Source organism: Trachinotus anak, unplaced genomic scaffold (assembly GCF_046630095.1).
Source record: "Trachinotus anak isolate AG129_WGS33_773 ecotype Australia unplaced genomic scaffold, CSIRO_AGI_Tana_v1 ptg000016l, whole genome shotgun sequence".
NCBI classification, from domain to species: Eukaryota; Metazoa; Chordata; class Actinopteri; order Carangiformes; family Carangidae; genus Trachinotus; species Trachinotus anak.
In genome coordinates, this window is record NW_027273867.1 from 2,282,795 (window position 1) to 2,301,653 (window position 18,859).

At 45.4% G+C, this 18,859-nt stretch overlaps 1 protein-coding gene across 14 annotated transcripts in view; it reads left to right on the forward strand.

Annotated features, from left to right (window-relative positions):
• Window positions 1–586: 586 nt before the first annotated feature.
• The window catches only part of epb41a (erythrocyte membrane protein band 4.1a), a 71,563-nt gene continuing 53,290 nt past the window's right edge, over window positions 587–18,859 (forward strand). For 4 of the 14 annotated variants that reach the window (XM_071499734.1, XM_071499740.1, XM_071499744.1 and 1 more), the window contains exons 1-5: window positions 590–839; window positions 13,668–13,987; window positions 14,464–14,751; window positions 17,580–17,684; window positions 18,753–18,795. In XM_071499734.1, coding sequence (XP_071355835.1) covers window positions 13,676–13,987; window positions 14,464–14,751; window positions 17,580–17,684; window positions 18,753–18,795 — 748 coding nt within the window. In that variant the 5' untranslated portion in view covers window positions 590–839; window positions 13,668–13,675. The other 10 variants (XM_071499739.1, XM_071499747.1, XM_071499736.1 and 7 more) reach the window with 10 other exon arrangements.

Genomic DNA, 18,859 nt, shown 5'->3' on the forward strand with positions numbered 1-18,859 from the left:
GCAGCTTTGAGAGCTGTGATTGGAGGAGGCTGCTCCCTGCACTGCTCCCATTGGCTGCTTCCACAAATACACTTGCCTTATTACATACAAAGCTCCACCCTGCTTCACAGAGAGAGAGAGAGAGAGGGTGTGGACTGGGTGACTAACCCCTATGTGCTGTCTTACAGGATGAATGTTTCAATGTATCTGTTCAGCCTGGCTGTTCTGTTCCCTTTACCGCTGTTGTTGTTGTTGTTGTTGTTGTTGTTGTCGTTGTCGTTGTTTTGTGCTGAGGTCATTATGATGACATGTTAAAACTACAGACCATCTGGTGATGGGATCACACAGCCACATCTTGGCAGTCTGATCCATGAGTACTCAGTAGTTACTGCTATATTATTACACAAGTACTCAGTAGTCATGACTACATTACTACACGAAGTAGTCATTACTAAATATAGAATTAATTTTACTTGTTAAAATGTCTATTACAATTTCATTTAAAAAAATTCAAACATTCAATGGATTAAACGGATTAAGATAATTAAACGGCAAATATAACGGTGTAGATAAATTTTTGAAATAAATGTACGTATGTATTGATTATAGTGAACAACAAACAACAACAAAACAAAGAGCCGTGATTGCAGGGTTGCGCCTCCTGTGGCAGCCTGTCAGACCGCGCTGAGGGCGCACCGGCACAGCGCATCCTTATCTCCTGGACCCTGAACACATTGTTAAACCGCCGCCTGACAACGTTCATCAATTAGCGCTTTCTCCAGCGTGAGGACGAGGGACCGGTGAGCACCTGCCCGTCACACAGCAGCTTCCCCCCCGCTGGAGGATCTGACCGGAGCGGGGTGAGGCGCTTCTCTCCAGCACCCGGAGCCGCTCACACTATCTGTTGACATTTTTCACATTCAGCGCCATTTGCAGACAGGTACACCCACCGCCCCCTTTATTGTCCCCGCTGTCAGGCGCGCTGTGCCTCATGCTGGAACAAACGCTGCGGGGACATCAGGAGGTGCTTTTATTCCTCCAGTCTCCATATGAGTCCTCTGTGGTCGAACATGATGTGGGATCATTAAAGCGAGGCTGTAGCATCATCATGAGAACGAGAGTTAGTTACTTTTCGTATTTTTATCGCGGTGAAACGCGAATTTGCGGTTGTTTTTCTTTCTTTTTATTAATTATTGCTTTGTTAATATCTTGATGTGATGCATTGTCTGTTAATGGTCTCATAGTGTCTGCAGCGGCTGTAAACAGCTCTCATGTTATCCACCTCTGACACAGCGGGAGCAGGCGTTAGTGTTTTTCCATCCACGGACCGTGGAAGCATCATGGAGACTAATCATGTGCTTTGAATTGTTCTGTCGGAAGAAAGAAAGTTGCTGATTTTCATTGTCTCCCGTGTTTTTATTTCTTCTGTGACAGTGCACTCTGCAAACACTACACACTGTTTCACCAGGGGCATCTCAAACTACTGCTGCCTGCTCAGCTGTGAGGCCACAGTCACTATGTATTTACAGTCCTCAGTTACAGTAGACACTGGAACATGAAGGAGTGAAGATGGGTCATTAGTTGGCTTATTATTATATTTGTTACATTTTATTTGCATGTTTGATTTTTAAATTGAGGCTGATTATTGTATAATCATGCTGCATCTCTACATGCAAATATTTCAATATTTAGAATATTCATGGAATGAAAAAGTGTCTTTGCAGAAAGATACTGTTGAAGGTGTATTTGACTGTAGGACTCTGTTACTAGTAATAATCGTATTCATACATCGTGTTGGACCTGGTCTGAATGTCACTGTCAGTTTATTCACATGTAGGTGACGGGACTTGTCTTTATTAACAGTCTGGAGTCTTTGAGGACAAGGCTAATTCTTGAAATTGTGCTGTTGAGCAGACTTCACACCTTCGGCTGCGTCACCAGCAAACTCTTCTGTCAGAGGGGGAAGTGACTGGACCACATGTCAACATCAGCCTCAAACTGTTGGTTCAGCAACTCATTTATCATTGTAGCTCTTCCACATTTAGTGCAGTCAGTTAACTTTTCCTTGCATGACATGTACTGTGTGGGGTGAGTGTGATAATGATCTAATGTGAGACAGCCGAGATCTGCTGGGCACAAGTCTGTAACTCCTGAGTGACAGCTGCAGCTGGGCGATATGACTTCACATCAATATCACCTTTATGTCAAACTTTACTGATCATTTTCCAAAGGTTATTGTTTAGACTACAGCACAGTCCTGGAGTTTTCAGACTAAAATGGTGTTTCTGAAAGTCTCTGTGAGTGGACGGAGGAGGAAACGTTGCTGAAGTGAGGAGTTTAAAACTAAAACGTGTTCGTGTGGACGTAGGCTGAGGCTCAGTGTTTGCACTCGTGTCGTCCACATCACCAGCTTCACTCTGAGCGAAGGTGAACTAACGGTCGGACGGGGACAGTGGAGAACAGGGGACAGGTCACTGGGGAAAGAATTAACCAAATTAACCGACATGAGCAACATGAAGATGTTTTGTTACTTCTTCAGTTCATTTCCCAGCCCTACACACAGCTGTGATGCAGATGTTTACCTCAGAACAGCTGCAGCTTTGATTTAAAGGCATAATCTTTCATTTTTTAAATTTTTTTATAGTTGTAGATAAATTTTGAGACCTATTTTCCTGCTGTTTACACAGAAATTACACAAAGTTAAATGTGTCAGTGCAGTAAAAGACTTTTCAGTGCGGGTGAGAGTGACTGCCTCTTTATCTGTTTCTGTATTTATCTCTCCCCTACTGATTTATTTCATATCACATGTTCATCGTGTACAACGTCGTGTTTGCTCGTCAGCTTTTGCTTTGTTCACTCGCAGTGTTTGTTGTTGCACATTTAAAGCTCCCGTATTTCACACTTCTTCTGTGTTTTATCTGAAGTGTTGATCTCCATCAGAAGATATATTTGTGGTTTTAAGAACCAAAAACCATCTCAGTGTAGTTTCACATCTCCTCTCTCAGGCTTCTCTCTGGAGCTCTAGTAACAACAACTGAGTGATCCAATAAAAATATAGCACACTTCAGGTAAAAACTGAGAGAAACCAAATCCTGCAAGGTTGGAAGGTGGGTCCAAGTGGGCGGGGCTTGGGGTGGAGGCTGCTTTCCTGTGACATCACAAAGTTCCAGAAGTCCTGACGGCTGGTTTTAAGGCTCAGTTTCTGAATACAGGCTGTGTGCATTTCTCTGTGGACTGAGGCTTTGATACTTTCACAGTATTAATATAGAACCTAGACCTGCTTTATAATCAATAAACACATGGACATCTACCTTTAGACTGGAACCTTCAAAAAAAAACAATGAAAATTCCTGGAAAGAGAAGTGGACAGAAGGAAGAAAGAGTAACAGACAGCACCATAGACAACAATACTCATATGGACACTATTGACTCATGTGTCCTGGCATTAAGTTGTTTTAATTGTGTTGTTACTTTCTTCTCACCTTATCTTATGTCAGACATTAATACTGTAACAGTTACATTTTTCTGATAGTGAGTGGAGCAGTTTGAAATACCTCTTACTCACTTTTTTGGCACTTGAACCACATCTCATGGTTTTCTTCTTCTGAAGATGAGGTTTGCTCAGTGATGTCAGTGAGATACAGTTAAAGGCTCCAGAAGGGAAAGTTAATGGACCTGCAGTTAGGTCACGATCAAACAAGTGATTGGTTGTTTGTGTGGTCAATAACAGATCAATCTGTCAGATTCTCAAAAAAGGTTCAGAGCAGGTGGACGCGTCAGGTCTGAGCCTGGAAATGTTAGCGGGGGGTGCTACACCAGCATGAAGAGTAGAACTGGCAATGAGAGTGTTTTGGTATTTTGTATAACATGTATCATTATGATATCTTGATACAGACTTCTGAATAGTTTTATTGTGAAAAGGACTCTGCAGGTTCAGAGCTGCGTGCTTCCATCACTGTCACCAATGTCTCCTGTCTCCAGCATCTTTATCCCTGAGGCCTGGTTGACAGCGTGATCCTGCCTGCCCCCTCCACACACACACACACACACACACACACACACACACACACACACGTGCACGCTCTGTTGTAGCTCAACTCTTTGTGTGTTTCTTGGCTTTTTTCTTCACTTGTGTCTTTCATCAAATATTCCCTGCCTCTGATTTCATCTGGGTCAGGCTGACTCCCAGTTTCTGGGCTGTTTCCAGAGCTCGTGCTAGCAGAGTGGCTCTGTGTGTGTGTGTGTATGTGTGGGGAGGGGGTGAGGAGGGAGGAGTGTCCAGCAGTGAATGATAGACATCAAGCTTCCTCTGGCCTCCACATCAGCACACAGCAGCCTTTAATCCCACACAGGGCCCGATTAAATTTAAAGCTGCTTTCAGTCCTTAAGCTCACTCTCAGCGCTCTGACACAGCGACCACGCACTCACAAATACAGATATGCCTAAGTACGTTTTCCCCTCTCACAGATTTGTTTAGATTTTTTGACCTTTGAACTGAGCCTTACTCCTATTCTTAAATGAATTATTAGATAATACTGTATATATGATACTTCACTGCAAATATTTGAACTGCCCAGCACTTCATGAGCGATATATACAGCTCCATTGCTTCACCTGGTGTCAGATCATGTACGTGGCAGGAGTTGGTGAGGGTCGATCACATATTGTGTTATCTGATCACAGTGAGCTTAGTCCCAGAACAAGCAGGCAGCAGGTCTGCATGAGTGACAGTAATGGACGTAGCCTCCACAGCTCAGAGTGAGCTGCTCCAAAGTTGCCATCGTGGCAGTGCCTGACTCCGCCCCTAACTCCCAGCTAATCCAAAAATGGTCATTGTGGCACCCATACGGGGGGGGGGGGGGGGGGGGGGGGGGGGGGGGGGCTGTGTAGAGCTCTACGGTGAAATAAGATTTTGCCCATTTGAAATAGAAAGGAATTGGAAAGTCAGTGAGTGGTGGTCAGTGGTGATACTGTGGTAAATTAATCAGTGTGTGGGAAACACTGCTGTTCCAGTTGAGATGGAATGATGTGTTTGAAGCATCACAATAAACTGACCTTGAACTGGCACTCAGTAGTTTTTTTAAAGCTGCAGTGCAGAACTCTTGTCTCCCCCCTCTGGTAGTTAGATGAATTACACAAACAAATACAGCTACAGAGAACTTTCCACAGAATTTCCACACCAGATTTAAAACTCTTGTACACTGCTGAGTACAGAGAGATCTACCTGCAGCTGATCTGAAGTGTTGATACCTTTAAAAAAAGAGGCTCTGAGCCTCTCTTCTGATTGGCTGACTGTTTTCTGAGTGATCCAATGAAAATATAGCAGATTTCCACTGACAGTCAAGTTTGTCTTTCTGTTCAGACTGATCACACACAACTGCCGGGAGCGATGTCATCACATGCACTTAGAGCACACACACAGACGCAGGGGAGGAAGAGTGAGCTGTAGCTGCCCTGCAGACTGGTAACAGCCTGTTTAAGTGTCAGAGCCTCCATATGAGATGTTTTAATCGATGTTTTTAAAACTTTCAGAGCTGCAGCTCACTCTTGCATCCCTGAGCTCAGTGTAGCTGTGGAGATTCTGGTGTAACAGCACCTGGACAGGTGACATGCCTGTGTCTTTTTGTTCTGAAAGATGTTACAGCAGGAAAAGAAAAAAATTAGTGGGTTCATCTGGGGTTCATCATTTTTGACCAGTGGAAAAAGGGCTTCAGAGAAACCAAATCCTTCAGGGTTGGACGGTGGGTCCAGGTGGGCGGGGCTTGGGGGCACAACTCCGGGCAGTGACTTCTTTGTTGTGACATCACAAAGTTCCAGAAGTCCTGACGGCTGGTTTTAAGGCTCAGTTTCTGAATACAGGCTGTGTGCATTTCCCTGTGGACTGAGGCTTTGATACTTTCACAGTATTAATATAGAACCTAGACCTGCTTCTTTAAAAGTCCTGCAGAACAATAGCTTAACATCCTCCACTGCCTTCATGATACAGAAACTGTCATTATCAACATCATCATCATCCAATTTTCTGTAAGGCTAGACATGAAAAAAATGACCATGGTGGAACAAACCTGGTTTTATTCCAGTGAACAGCTCGATTCACTGAGGAAGGGGAGGAGGAGGAGCTGTAGTCCAGCTTTTCAAACTCTTGTCTTATCTGTGACGCCTGCTACAAACTCCTCAGTGCACCTGGAGCTGTGGAGCCCACGCTCTCACTTCTCTCTGCCCCGTCAGCATTTATGTGGCTGTGCCAGCATCCATTCAGCACCGCAGGCTGCCAGCAGCTTCTGGAACTTCATGTGGCAGCAAGCTGTGATTTGTGTCCACCCTCAATCTGCCAGCAGACCTTAAAGTGTTGTACAGGAGGCATAGGTCTGTTCAACAGTCCAGTTAATCATCAGCCTGCAAGTCTGCAAACACACACACTCCACACACTCCACACACACCAACTGTCTCCTAGAAATTCTGTCTCTATACAACTAGACTGCAGCAGATGTGTTTCATAGGAAATGTCGTCTCTGGCTGGATGGTGATCCACATTTTTTGAGTGGATGAACGAAGGTGCACGTTTATTATTGGCAGCACATTTGCCATGAGGAGGTGGGGGGTGGAAGGATCATGGTTCACATCCTGACTGTGGTCCAGGCAGCTAAAGCTCTTTTGTAAAGGTCAGTGAAAGATGGTGGTTCTGGTTAAGGAAGGGAAATAAGGTGTGGTCCTGGCCTACATGTGTTCTGGGAGGAGCAGCCTGCCTCAGATGTAGGTTAATCAGTGAATGCAATGTGGTTCATCCTCAGAGTTAGGAATAGAGTAAGGAGTCACATCATTAATGATCTGAAACACCTCAAATACACTTAAAGACACATGAAGACAGTCACTGAAATATGAGTTGAAATATAGAAGTGTCTCACATAGAGTTTATACAGAAACTGCAAAATGTGGTAATATAGTGAGCAGGACCGAGCTCTTACCTCACCTGTGTGGCTGCCTCGCTGTACTGCTGGATGTGTGTGTGTGTGTGTGTGTGTGTGTGTGTCTGCTGCGGTGCTGCTCCTGCCAGCCCAATCCTTAAACAATGAGTTTGATAATGGCATCAATAATAAAATGTTTGATTTCATTTTATTATAAGTGAAGAGTTGTGATGTGATGAGAGATAGAGAAAAAGAGAGAGAGAGAGAAAGTGAGAGCACTGGAACACTTCAGCCCTTCAGCTCATGTTCTGTTAACTTCAGAATCAGAATCAGAATCAGTTTTATTGCCAAGTATGCTTTCACATACAAGGAATTTTTTCTGGTGATTGGTGCAATTGATCAGCAACAGTGGGGCTCTCTAGCCTTGTTGATGAGGCTAATAGCAGATGGGAAGAAGCTATTTTTGTGGCGAGAGGTTTTGGTCCTGAAGGACCGCAGCCTCCTGCCAGAGGGGAGTGTCTCAAAGAGTTTGTGTCCAGGGTGGGAGGAGTCAGCTACAATCTTCCCTGCACGCCTCAGAGTCCTTGAGGCGTACAGGTCCTGGAGGGACGGAAGATTGCAGCCAATCACCTTCTCAGCAGAGTGGATGATACGCTGCAGTCTGTTATTGTCCCTCTCCGTGGCAGCAGCGTACCAGATGGTGATGGAGGAGGTGAGGATGGACTCAATGATGGAGGTGTAGAAGTTCACCATCATAGTCCTTGGCAGGTTGAACTTCTTCAATTGCCTCAGGAAATACATCCTCTGCTGAGCTTTTTTGATGAGGGAGCTGATGTTTAGCTCCCATTTGAGATCCTGTGTGATGGTGGTTCCCAAGAAGCGAAAATGCTCCACGGTAGCCACGGGGGAGTCACACAGGGAGATGGGGGTGGGTGGGGCTGGGCTCTTCCTGAAGTCCACTATCATTTCCACTGTCTTCAGAGCGTTTAGCTCTAGGTTGTTCTGCCTGCACCAGGTCACCAGACGCTCAGTCTCCCACCTGTAGGCAGACTCATCGCCATCAGAGATGAGTCCAATGAGAGTGGTGTCGTCTGCAAACTTCAGGAGCTTGACAGACTGATGGCTGGAGGTGCAGGTGTTGGTGTACAGGGAGAAGAGCAGAGGAGAAAGAACGCAGCCTTGTGGGGATCCAGTGCTGATGGTCTGGGAGTCAGACACGTGCTTTCCTAGCTTCACGTGCTGCCTCCTGTCAGACAGGAAGTCGGTGATCCACCTGCAGGTGGAGTCAGGCACGCTCAGCTGGGAGAGCTTGTCCTGCAGCAGAGCCGGGATGATGGTGTTGAAGGCAGAGCTGAAGTCCACAAACAGGATCCTGGCATAGGTCCCTGAGGAGTCCAGGTGCTGGAGGATGAAGTGGAGAGCCATGTTGACGGCGTCATCTACAGACCTGTTGGCTCTGTAGGCGAACTGCAGGGGGTCCAGGAGTGGGTCAGTGATGGATTTGAGATGGGACAGGACAAGACGCTCAAATGATTTCATGACCACAGAGGTCAGGGCAATGGGTCTATAGTCATTTAGTCCTGTGGGCCTTGGTTTTTTGGGGACAGGGATGATGGTGGAGGATTTGAAGCAGGCTGGCACGTGGCAGGTCTCCAGTGAGGTGTTGAAGATGTCTGTGAACACTGGAGACAGCTGATCAGCACAGTGCTTCAGGGATGATGGAGAGACAGAGTCAGGACCGGCTGCTTTGCGGGGGTTCTGCTTCTTAAAAAGCCTGTTGACATCTCTCTCCAGGATAGAGAGAGATGTTCCTTTGGTAGGGGAGGAGGAGGGTTCTGATGTGGCTCTGATGTGGAGGTTAGTGTCAGGCTTGTCCCACTGTCTTTCAAAGCGGCAGTAGAACTCATTCAGATCGTTGGCCAGACGGAAGTCATTAATGGAGTGGGGGGGTTTAGGTTTGTAGTTAGTGATCTGTCTGAGCCCTTTCCAGACAGAAGCAGAGTCATTGGCTGAGAACTGGAGCTGAAGTTTCTCAGAGTACAGTCGTTTAGCTTCTCTCACCGCTTTGCTAAACCTGTACTTGGACTCTTTAAACCTGTCCCTGTCCCCACTCCTGAAAGCTTCCTCCTTTTGCCTCCTGAGCTGACTGAGCTTAGCTGTGAACCAGGGTTTGTCATTGTTATAACTCACCCTGGTGCGTGATGGGATACAGCAGTCCTCACAGAAGCTGATGTATGACGTCACAGCCTCTGTGAACTCATCCAGACTGTTGGAAGCAGTCCTGAACACTTCCCAGTTAGTGCGGTCCAAACATGCCCGCAGATCCTCTATGGCTTCACTGCACCACTGCTTTGATGTCCTCGCAACAGGTTTACACAGTTTTAGTTTCTGCCTGTATGTGGGAATCAGGTGGACCATGACATGGTCAGAGTGGCCCAGTGCAGCCCGGGGGACGGCGGGATAAGCACCACTGATTGTGGTGTAACAGTGGTCCAGAGTGTTCCCCTCTCTGGTCGGGCAATTAACAAACTGTCTGTATTTGGGCAGTTCATGACTGAGGTCACCTTTGTTAAAGTCACCAAGGACAATAACTACGGAGTCCGGGTTGGTCCGCTCCACACACAGTATCTGGTCGGCGAGCGCCCGCTGTGCCTCCTGCACGTTGGCCTGTGGTGGGATGTAAACACCGACCAGGATGAATGAGGTGAACTCACGGGGGGAGTAGAAGGGCCTGCAGTTTATGATGAAAGTCTCCAGGTCAGGAGAACAGTGCTGCAGGATCACTGTCACGTCTTTGCACCAGCCACTGTTTGCATAAAAGCAGATTCCTCCACCTTTGGTTTTGCCGGACAGCTCTGTGTCGCGATCCGCTCTGAAGAGTTGGAAGCCGGCCAGCTCCAGCGCAGAGTTCGGAATCGATCCACACAGCCACGTCTCCGTGAAGCACAGGACGGCAGATGAGGAAAAGTCTCTGTTCTTCTGCACCAGTAGCTGAAGTTCATCCAGTTTGTTGGGCAGTGAACGCACGTTTATTAACATAATGTAATCATAGCCAACATCTGCTGTGACTACAGTTCACATGGAGCCTCCACTGTCTCCTTTAATAACATTCAGCTAAAAAAGGTGAAGATTTTTTCATATAAATCCAAAGGTTTGTTTGTGGTAATCTGGATCATTTCCCTCCCAGATGAACATAGTTAACATGGTACCTGTTACATGACCAAACAGGGTTAGCCTACAACGTTAGTGCTCTGATGGTTTGTGTGAACAGGGTGGTCTGGGTGGGAGTCCTCCCCTTATGGTGCCTGTATATAAAATATGAATGGGGGAAATCAAACCTCCTCCACAGGAGATAAGGATCTGAAGTGAACATGTCATCCATGTCAGTGAGCCCTCAGCCAATAAGGACAAAGTTCTGTCGCTGCAGCGCCAGACTCGGAAAACTGCAGCCGCCTTGATGCCACGTGGCCTCAGTGTCATGTGACATGATGACGTTCTTCAGCGCTGGCGAATCGCGCTGAAGTTTTAGTCAGGAAGCATTGTTTTAAGTCCAGCATGCATCGCGTTCCGTCAGCACCGCGCCACATCAAGTGGCCTATTGCCTGAGCCGATTGTCTGTACAGAACCTGCGGGTGTGACATAGTTCATCAGGTGTTGTGAGCTAAAACCAAAACATGTGTGTGTTTATCATTGTATTGATTGTATTTCAAAATCCATGTTTGAGACTTCTACTCCACTGCACTTCAGAGAGAAACTACATTTATTTGACAGCTAATTTTAGATTTTACATAGAAGTGATGGATGAGCTCATAAGATACATTTCTTAAGATTAGCCTAGTGGTTCTCAACCTTTTGGTTTGTGACCCCTTTACAAAAAGAAGTATGTTGTTGGGGCACCAACCACTGGGGCTCTGGTGTTTTGATAAACTATTAAAAGTAAAAGTATTTAAAGTAGTTCGGTGCAGAGAGATTGGTTGGAGGTGTATAATGACATTCCCTCCCTGGGTTGCGGAATGGTTTGTCAGAACTTCCTTCAGGCCAACAGAAAGTCCTTCTCTATTGTCTCTGCAAACTCCTCCCATAGTTTTTGCTTCCACAATCATGAAAGCTTCAGCCCTCCTGGCCCCCTAGTTCAGTGTAACACAGTGACTGTCTGCAGGCATCAGACTGTAAACGTTAGCAGTCGGCTCACATATGTCCACATTAACCAGAAGGCAAGAGCTGTGTCTCTGTGACGGGTCGATGGAGGATAGATCATGTGATGGGAATCCCAGCAGTGTCAGCAGGTTAGTGTTGCCATTAGCACCAAGTCAAAGTGAGACAGCAGTTTTTCACCCTGTGACACTAGTGTGAAACCCTGTGTGAAATAACTGAGCATGCAGCTCAGGCTGGCATTCATTCAGTCTGTTGTCATGTCCTTTTTCAGCGATGGAAGTTATTTTTAAGATACCTTTCAAGTGTATGTAAAAACATCTATGTATGTGAAATCTGTGGATGATAAAGTTACAGGACAGGAGAGACGGGCTGCTGACATTGGTCTGGGCTTCTTACACATTTCGCTACTTTTCAGTTACCCGTATGATTGGCTGCCAGTAGGGCTGCTCTATCTGATTGGTTCCTCAGCATTATGCAGGACCGTGTTTCATTTTGCATTGTTTCTTAATGAGGGAAAGTTTCGCTGTGCTCACCTTATTTCTCACTCTAACGTGTGTGTACGAACAGGACTTCATGGTTCCTGATGCGGTGGTCACTAGATTGATGGAAATTCCTGTGCTGCACATACACTGAGAATGGACCCTTCAGTGAAGTAGGAGACAATGATAATGTGTGTTTATAGATTGTGGAAAAAACCATATCAGACACCCCCACCCCTATTTAGTCTATGACCACTTCCTCAAGATTCATACTTGTTTACTAACTTCGTGACAACTAAGCTCATTCCATTTGCTGATGAAGATTAAGAAATAAAGAAAATGCAAATAAGTGAACCTTGAGTTGCTCAGAATTCCCTTTTGATGCTTTTGACAGCAGCTGCAGCCGGAGGCATTATGTTCTCAGGTTGTCCATTCATCCGTAGGATCAAATAATGAAATTATTAAACTTTATATCCAAAAGGTCAAAGGTCAACTTCATTGTGACATCATCAACACAGAATACAAAGACACTTTTTAAAATGTCGGCGTATTAGTACTCCCTCAGCTTTCAGAAAACCCAGGCGAATTATACATGAAAACATGGAGTTCAATCAGGAATAGTGTGCAATGATTTTTCTTTGTGGCTTGAGTAACCCTGGTGACACAAGGCGGGAAAAACTGTGAAAAAATTTCCATAGAAAATGAATGGGAAACTTGAAACAAGTCCATAGACATGAGACGCTTTTGTTTAAACTTTTATTTTGATAATTTGTTATGATTTTAGTTTTATGTCATTTTTAGAGCGTGACAGATTTTATAACCGGTGTGCGTTGCAAGGAATGTTATGAGTTAGTGTGTGACATCACACACACTCTAACTGACAACCCTGAACCCCCCCCCCCAAAAACAAAAAACTCTTTCATCCTCTTTTAAATCCCATAATTTTCCAGCTTCATGGACAGTTGACATATAGAAACGTAGAGAAATGTGTCTTCTCTCACCTAGTGTTACTCTCTCTGTGATATGAGTTGTGTTTTTTGAAGAATTCCCCCAAAGTGCAGAGAGTGCCGTCCAAAGCCCCCATAGACTTCCATGTTAAACTGAGGTTCTTGTTCAAATCAGAGGTGACGGGAGTTTTGTGAAGCGGCAGCTCCTAAACCATAAACAGTAGGTCCACATATAATACATTAGGTCCACGTATCTTTGTCTTTGTTGAAGCCTTGGGACGCTCACAGTGAAGAGAATGCGTTGGTAGGATTTGTATTATTGGAGCTATGACGGCATTTTCCATGAGAGGTTTTGGTGTATAAGCTGCTGTCTGCCTAGGGATACATGGTGGTTTGTCTGTATTTCCCTTCTGTCTGTGGGGGCTCCAGTCACCATAGCAACCAGCGTCTTAGCACAAGTGACTCAGCAGTTTCTGGGCAGAATTGGACTAACCTGACTCTGATTAGCTAATTAGACTTATTAACTGTTAGCCTTTTAACGGTCAGCCGTGTTGTCGTCTCCCAGCAGGACATATCAGACAGCAGCAGATCAACACAGGTGTCACTCATGAGATTAACAAGGCCTCTGTACCTGCAGTGACAGTGGTCAGAGTGAAGATGAGTCTGCAGGACAGGAGAGCAAGTCCATGATGTCCCCTGTTCACCCCTGTGTGTGTGTGTCTCTCACATCCACTTGTTCAAGCACACAGCATCTGACAGCTGACTGATACACGCCAGGCGGCAGACACTAATTTTCTAGCTCTAGTTCTAACTCTGCCCTGACTGATGTCGTTTGTAATCATATGTCAGTGCTTTTTCAGTATACTTGGATAAAACATCCCCTCAACAATTATCTTCAGTACTACCCACATGAGGCAGCATCAGAATTTAAGAAGCAAAATATTTTCTAATGTCTGATGCAGCATCAACATTTTTGATCTGCATGAAGTTCTGAGCAGCAGCAGTGTTATGAGCTCGATGAGGGTTCCTTGGGGACAGCAGTAACTTTGTTGGTAGTTTTATTTAACCATTTGCTGAATTGTATTTGTAGGGTTGGAGGTTGAGTCCTGGGTCCCTCTGTAATAATGACATTAACATTTGATCATTTCTTTATCTCTCTGGATTCCTGTTCTTTAACTTGATTCTATCCTCTACCTCCACAGCTGTTGCCATGACAACAGACGAGGCGGAGAGTCACCAGAAGAAGCCGAGGCAGCAGGAGGAAGCCGGCCAGGACGCCAGGCCGCCCTCACCAGAGGAGGAGCAGCTCCGGCCTCGCAACCGCAACTCTGCCGGCCGCGGCCTCTCCCGCCTCTTCTCCTCCTTCTTGAAGAGGCGCTCACAGTGTGAGAGCGAGGGGGGGGAGAAGGAGGACAAGGAAGAGGAGGAAGCTAAAGCCCCCATTGCTGACCCTGAACCTGAGCTGAGGACAGAGGGAGAGGTCGCCCTGGATCAGCACTCAGTAAGCAGCGCTGAGGCTCAGGTCAGCCTGTATGCTGTGTATCTGTTACAGTAGTAACATCTGGTTCGGGTCTAATACCAAGTAACAACAGGGCCAGGGTCACTGTTATCAATGTGCTGTCATGTAAGGTAATATATTTTAATGACCACACATGAGGCATTCATTTCTGCTTTTCTCTGTTAATTACTGAGTCACATGACACTTGGGGTCCGTACTACCACACCACACAGTCTGCAGTACATCTGAGGCCCTTTTCATACCTGGAAACATAAACAAAGTTGACTTACATGAGTGTTGCTTGTGTTAAATATGAGACTTAAATTGGCTGTTTCACAGTGTCTGGGAGTGGGCTCTATGGCGTCTGTCCCAGTGATAATAACAGATGTGATTAACCATCATCCGTCATATTCACACATCAACCATCTGGTCACTTCTGTGGTCAACCTCTGTGACCGGACACAGTGTAGACTGCTCTGTAATCAGAGTGTCTTTGTCAGGTTGTCGAGGTAGAGAAGAAAGACGTTGAAGAGGAGGAGGAGGAAGAGGAGGGTGGAAAGGACAAAGACTGCGACAAGGAGAAAGGAGAGGAGGCTGCCCTGGAGAAGGAGGAGGACAAGGAGAAGGAGGAGGAGCAGGAGTCAGGTCCTGACGGAGGCAGTAAGGGAGAGAAGGAGGAGAAGACGACAGAGGAGGAGGTCAAAGTTCCTAGAGCTCCCCGCCGACCTAAGACCATGCAGATCAAAGTCACCCTGCTGGACGACACTCTGTACGAGTGCGAGCTGGATGTAAGCGCTTTTTCAATTCAACTTTATTCATACTGTTTTATTCAGTCAGGGAAATCACCATGGTAACTGATGCTGAACACCTGCTCCAATCTGATCAAAACCTGTCAGCAGCCAAACTACTGACAAATAAGATACCAGAGTCGTCCTTCTACCGGATCCTGACAGGGACAAAAGAGTTTACAATAAAATGATAATGATGAAGATCAGTAGATGTTTTTGGATGTCAGGTGTGTTGAACTTGCTTCGTAGCACAGGCTTCAGGGGTCTGTCAATCAACACGATAACAAAAGATGGTGTTTGGTGAAGTTGTGAGGTAGCGTGGGGTCATGGGAGTTGTTGTCTTCAGACAGCTGATTCCTTCAGTGTCAGTGGTTCAGGAGGTTTTTTGTTTTTACCTGCAGCCTAAATATTATCTATATAAATATATCTATATTATGGTGTGATACACAGGAGCACTCAAAGCTCATCAAAAAATAAAAAATAAAAAATAAATGGCTGTGTTCTCCACACACACACACACACACACACACAGACACAGACACACACACACACACACACACACACACACACACCCACCCTGGCCTCAGCTCCATATGTTCTGGGTTTAGCCCAAGACTTTGTCAACTCCTAGAAACACGCCTGCTGTGCGTAGGGTTTTTTGACTATAAAAAACAGAAACATGCTGAGTGAAGCAGTTTAAAAGCTGAATGTATAAACACAGGTGGCAAATATGAAAATACAAAGTTAGACATGGGTAAAATCGAGCTGTATAAACTATTTGTTTTTTTTCTTTTTCCATCCCACCATTCGTATATTTGTCCAATCAGCATAAAGACCAAGCTCAGAAACGCAAAGAGATTCTAATAATCAAAAAAGATCAAAAGACAAACAAACCAAAAGCTGTGCATCGATGCATCTTGAAGTTCTGTAGTCATATGTTGGAATGATAATCAATTTTGGTTGCAGTTATTTTTGGATAGTTTGTGATCCCATGTGTTTTGTTAAACAGACAAATGAATCCCACAGCACCCACTACAAAAGAGAAACCTGGCCATTAGACTAGAGATGCGAAATTTCCTGATCCCAGTTTGTCAAATGTAACAATTAGTTCATCACAGCCAGAGCCAGATACTTTGTGTTGTCAGGTCGTCCCAGTCTGGTGAATGTGAAGTCTCAGTCACGACTTAAGGCCAGGAACTGATTTGAATTTGGTGGTCAAAGGTCAAAGCTTATACACTAATTATCAAACAATACAAATGTCTAATCGGATAAAATGAAGTGATGACATTTTATATCCAAATGGTTCAAACATCAAACTTCACTCACTCAAAACACCTCCGCTCATCATTCAGTGCTGCAACTCATCATTAACTCACATATCATATTTCCTGTAACTGGGCAACCACAAGGAGGTGATTCTAGTTGATCCCTGGACAACATCTGGGGTAACTCACACTGAACCATTTAGTTTAGAAGTTCCTTCTACCTCAACAGCAAAGGAAGGAAAAACAGTCCATGTCTCTTGTTGGAAAAACTCTCCTGAACAGTATCTTTGTTAAAAACACTCTGGAGACAGAACATACCGCTCTAACAGGGGCTGTGGAAGAGTCCAAGTGGTTCTGGTCACAAGCTCAGGGGGACGAGAACTCTCAACTAGAACCATGAGTACCAGCTCACACCACCACGGACCGAACCCTCCGCTCTGATGAGAGATGCTGTTTGAGCACGGAGTGGATCCAGGGGTCGCGTTAACCAAATCTTTTCTGTCGTTGACTGAATTTTTTAACAATGACAGAAAGATCTGAGAGAGTGAGGCAGCAGGTCCTGTGGCATTGTGCTCACACAGGCAGACACACAGACCTTTAACATTTTGCACACAGACAACATCGTGGAGGTAAGTAAATTCCCCTCGGAGCAACGCATCTCACTGTCCAGGTGCTGACAGCGCGTTACGGGCAGAAGGCCTTGGAGCGCGTCACAGAGGGGTGCAGCAGCGCCCCAGGTGCAGAAACAGCACATGCTGCAGGTTTTCCTCCTGGTGAAGCCAGTGCTTGCCTTGTAGGATCAGGAAATCCCACACTCAGAGAATCTACCCGACCTCTGTTCACTTCCCTGGGAGAACTGTTCCCCAACTTCAGAACTCTGGCTGAAGTGGAGCTGATAATTCCAGTGTTAGATTCAGATTCAGCCTTCAGAACAAAACTAAAACAGCCTGAGAAGTCAAAGTCAAAGATGCACAACCTGCTGACAGTTGCCTCTGCAGTGGTCTGCCTTGGTTTTGAGTTCAGGCTACATCAGGTCCATTGAATTTCTTGACAATAGTTTGTTCATATTTTAATTTTAACTGTCTAACTCTGAAAAACTGTATTGTTCATGTTTGTGTTTTACTTTCCTCTGCTGCCGCTGCAGAAAAAAAAATCATTTACCTACCTCATGTTGACATGAAACGTTACCACACAGTCATTGTCACTGTCTTTTCTCTCATAAATACAACCTCTGAGTTGTTTCTGAAAATTAAATGCTCTGTCTCATTATCGTTAAAAATGATGGGTAATAATTGATTTCGTCGTTTTGATGGACGGGGTCAAAGTCAAGGAGACAGCCTCTGAGTGGATCCGCTTTTCACTCAGACGACCTCTGAACCTTCACCCCATCCATGTCAAACAGGAAGTCATCACCGCGCGCTTATGACACCTCTGGACCACTGTTGTTCTCACCATCTGCTCAGTCGTGTTCAGCACATTATTAAACACGTTGTCATGTGTGTCATGTCAGGTGTGTGACATCAGCAGGTGAATGTTTAATCACTCAGTGTCTTGTCCCTGTAGAAACACGCCACAGGCCAGGAGCTGTTCATGAAGGTGTGTGACCACCTCAACCTGCTGGAGAAGGACTACTATGGTATTGCCATCTGGGAGACGCCCACCATGAAGGTGAGCTGGACTCAGTCCGGTGCCCCAGACTAACCTCTCCACTGGTGGCACTGGGGAGAGACTCAGTGTTTCGATGTGATATTATTATGAAGCTGTTTCTTATTGTCGTCGTGCTTCAGACTTTGAAGCTTAAACAGTTTTGATCTGGTAACAAGTTCAGAGGTCAAAGCTCCAGCCATACGCAGTTTATTATGAGACCGACAATCATTTTGTGTTTTAAAATAATGAGCCACCAACCGTGCTCACACTTCTGAAGAGCCCAGAGACTAAAATGAACTAGTTCTTCTGTTTTCTTTTTTTAAGAGAGCTGCTCTGAGTTGTTCTTTTTCAGTAGAACCTCCTCCTACCCAAACCCCCCCAGCCCCCCATCACTGCCACATTACTGTGCACTGCTGTAGAATCACAGTCAGAAAATCAATGTGAGTATATAAAGCAAGTCAAAATAGATGAGTTTACTAATGTAATTCAGCTCTAGACATTTTTTATCGTGTGAAAAAAGAGGTGCAGTGAAGGTGAGGTGTAGATGCAGTGGAAGGTTTATTTAACCTGCATGAGCCAAATGGTGCAGCAGTTCAAAGACAGATGACAGGCTGGTGCAGGCTGCACCACTGACGTCCTCACAGTCGCTCACTGAAAGACGGGCTGAGGTTTCAGTTTACATGCTAGCTGCTGTAAATCCTCAGGCGCTGCTGTAAAAACACAGTTCTTCTTCCTGAGGTTTTCCTGGCGGTTGGCAAACAGTCTTATGTTCTTTAGCTACAAATTAATACACTCACTGTTCACTGTTCACCAAAAAACATGAGGAGGTTCAACGAACGTGCTGCTGGCAGGTGGAGAGAGACTGACTGAGCCAGTGTCTGCAGTACCCGGGCTGGAAGGGGTACCAACTGATCACCATGCACTAAATGCGGGCAGTGGTTGCATATGCAACCATTTTGGTTGCAGTCTGGAGCCCTGCAATTCAACAATCCCAATCTCAGTATTCCATTAAGACAGAAAGAGGCAGCTCTTCATACAGTGTGTAAACGTGTCTGATGATGTCATCTCACCTGTCATTCTCCTGATCAGACCTGGATGGACTTGACCAAGGAGATTCGCAGGCAGGTACAAGGTGAGTGTAACTTTAATATCTCGTGTTCTCATCCTCTTTTCTAACATGTTAACATTGTAACAGT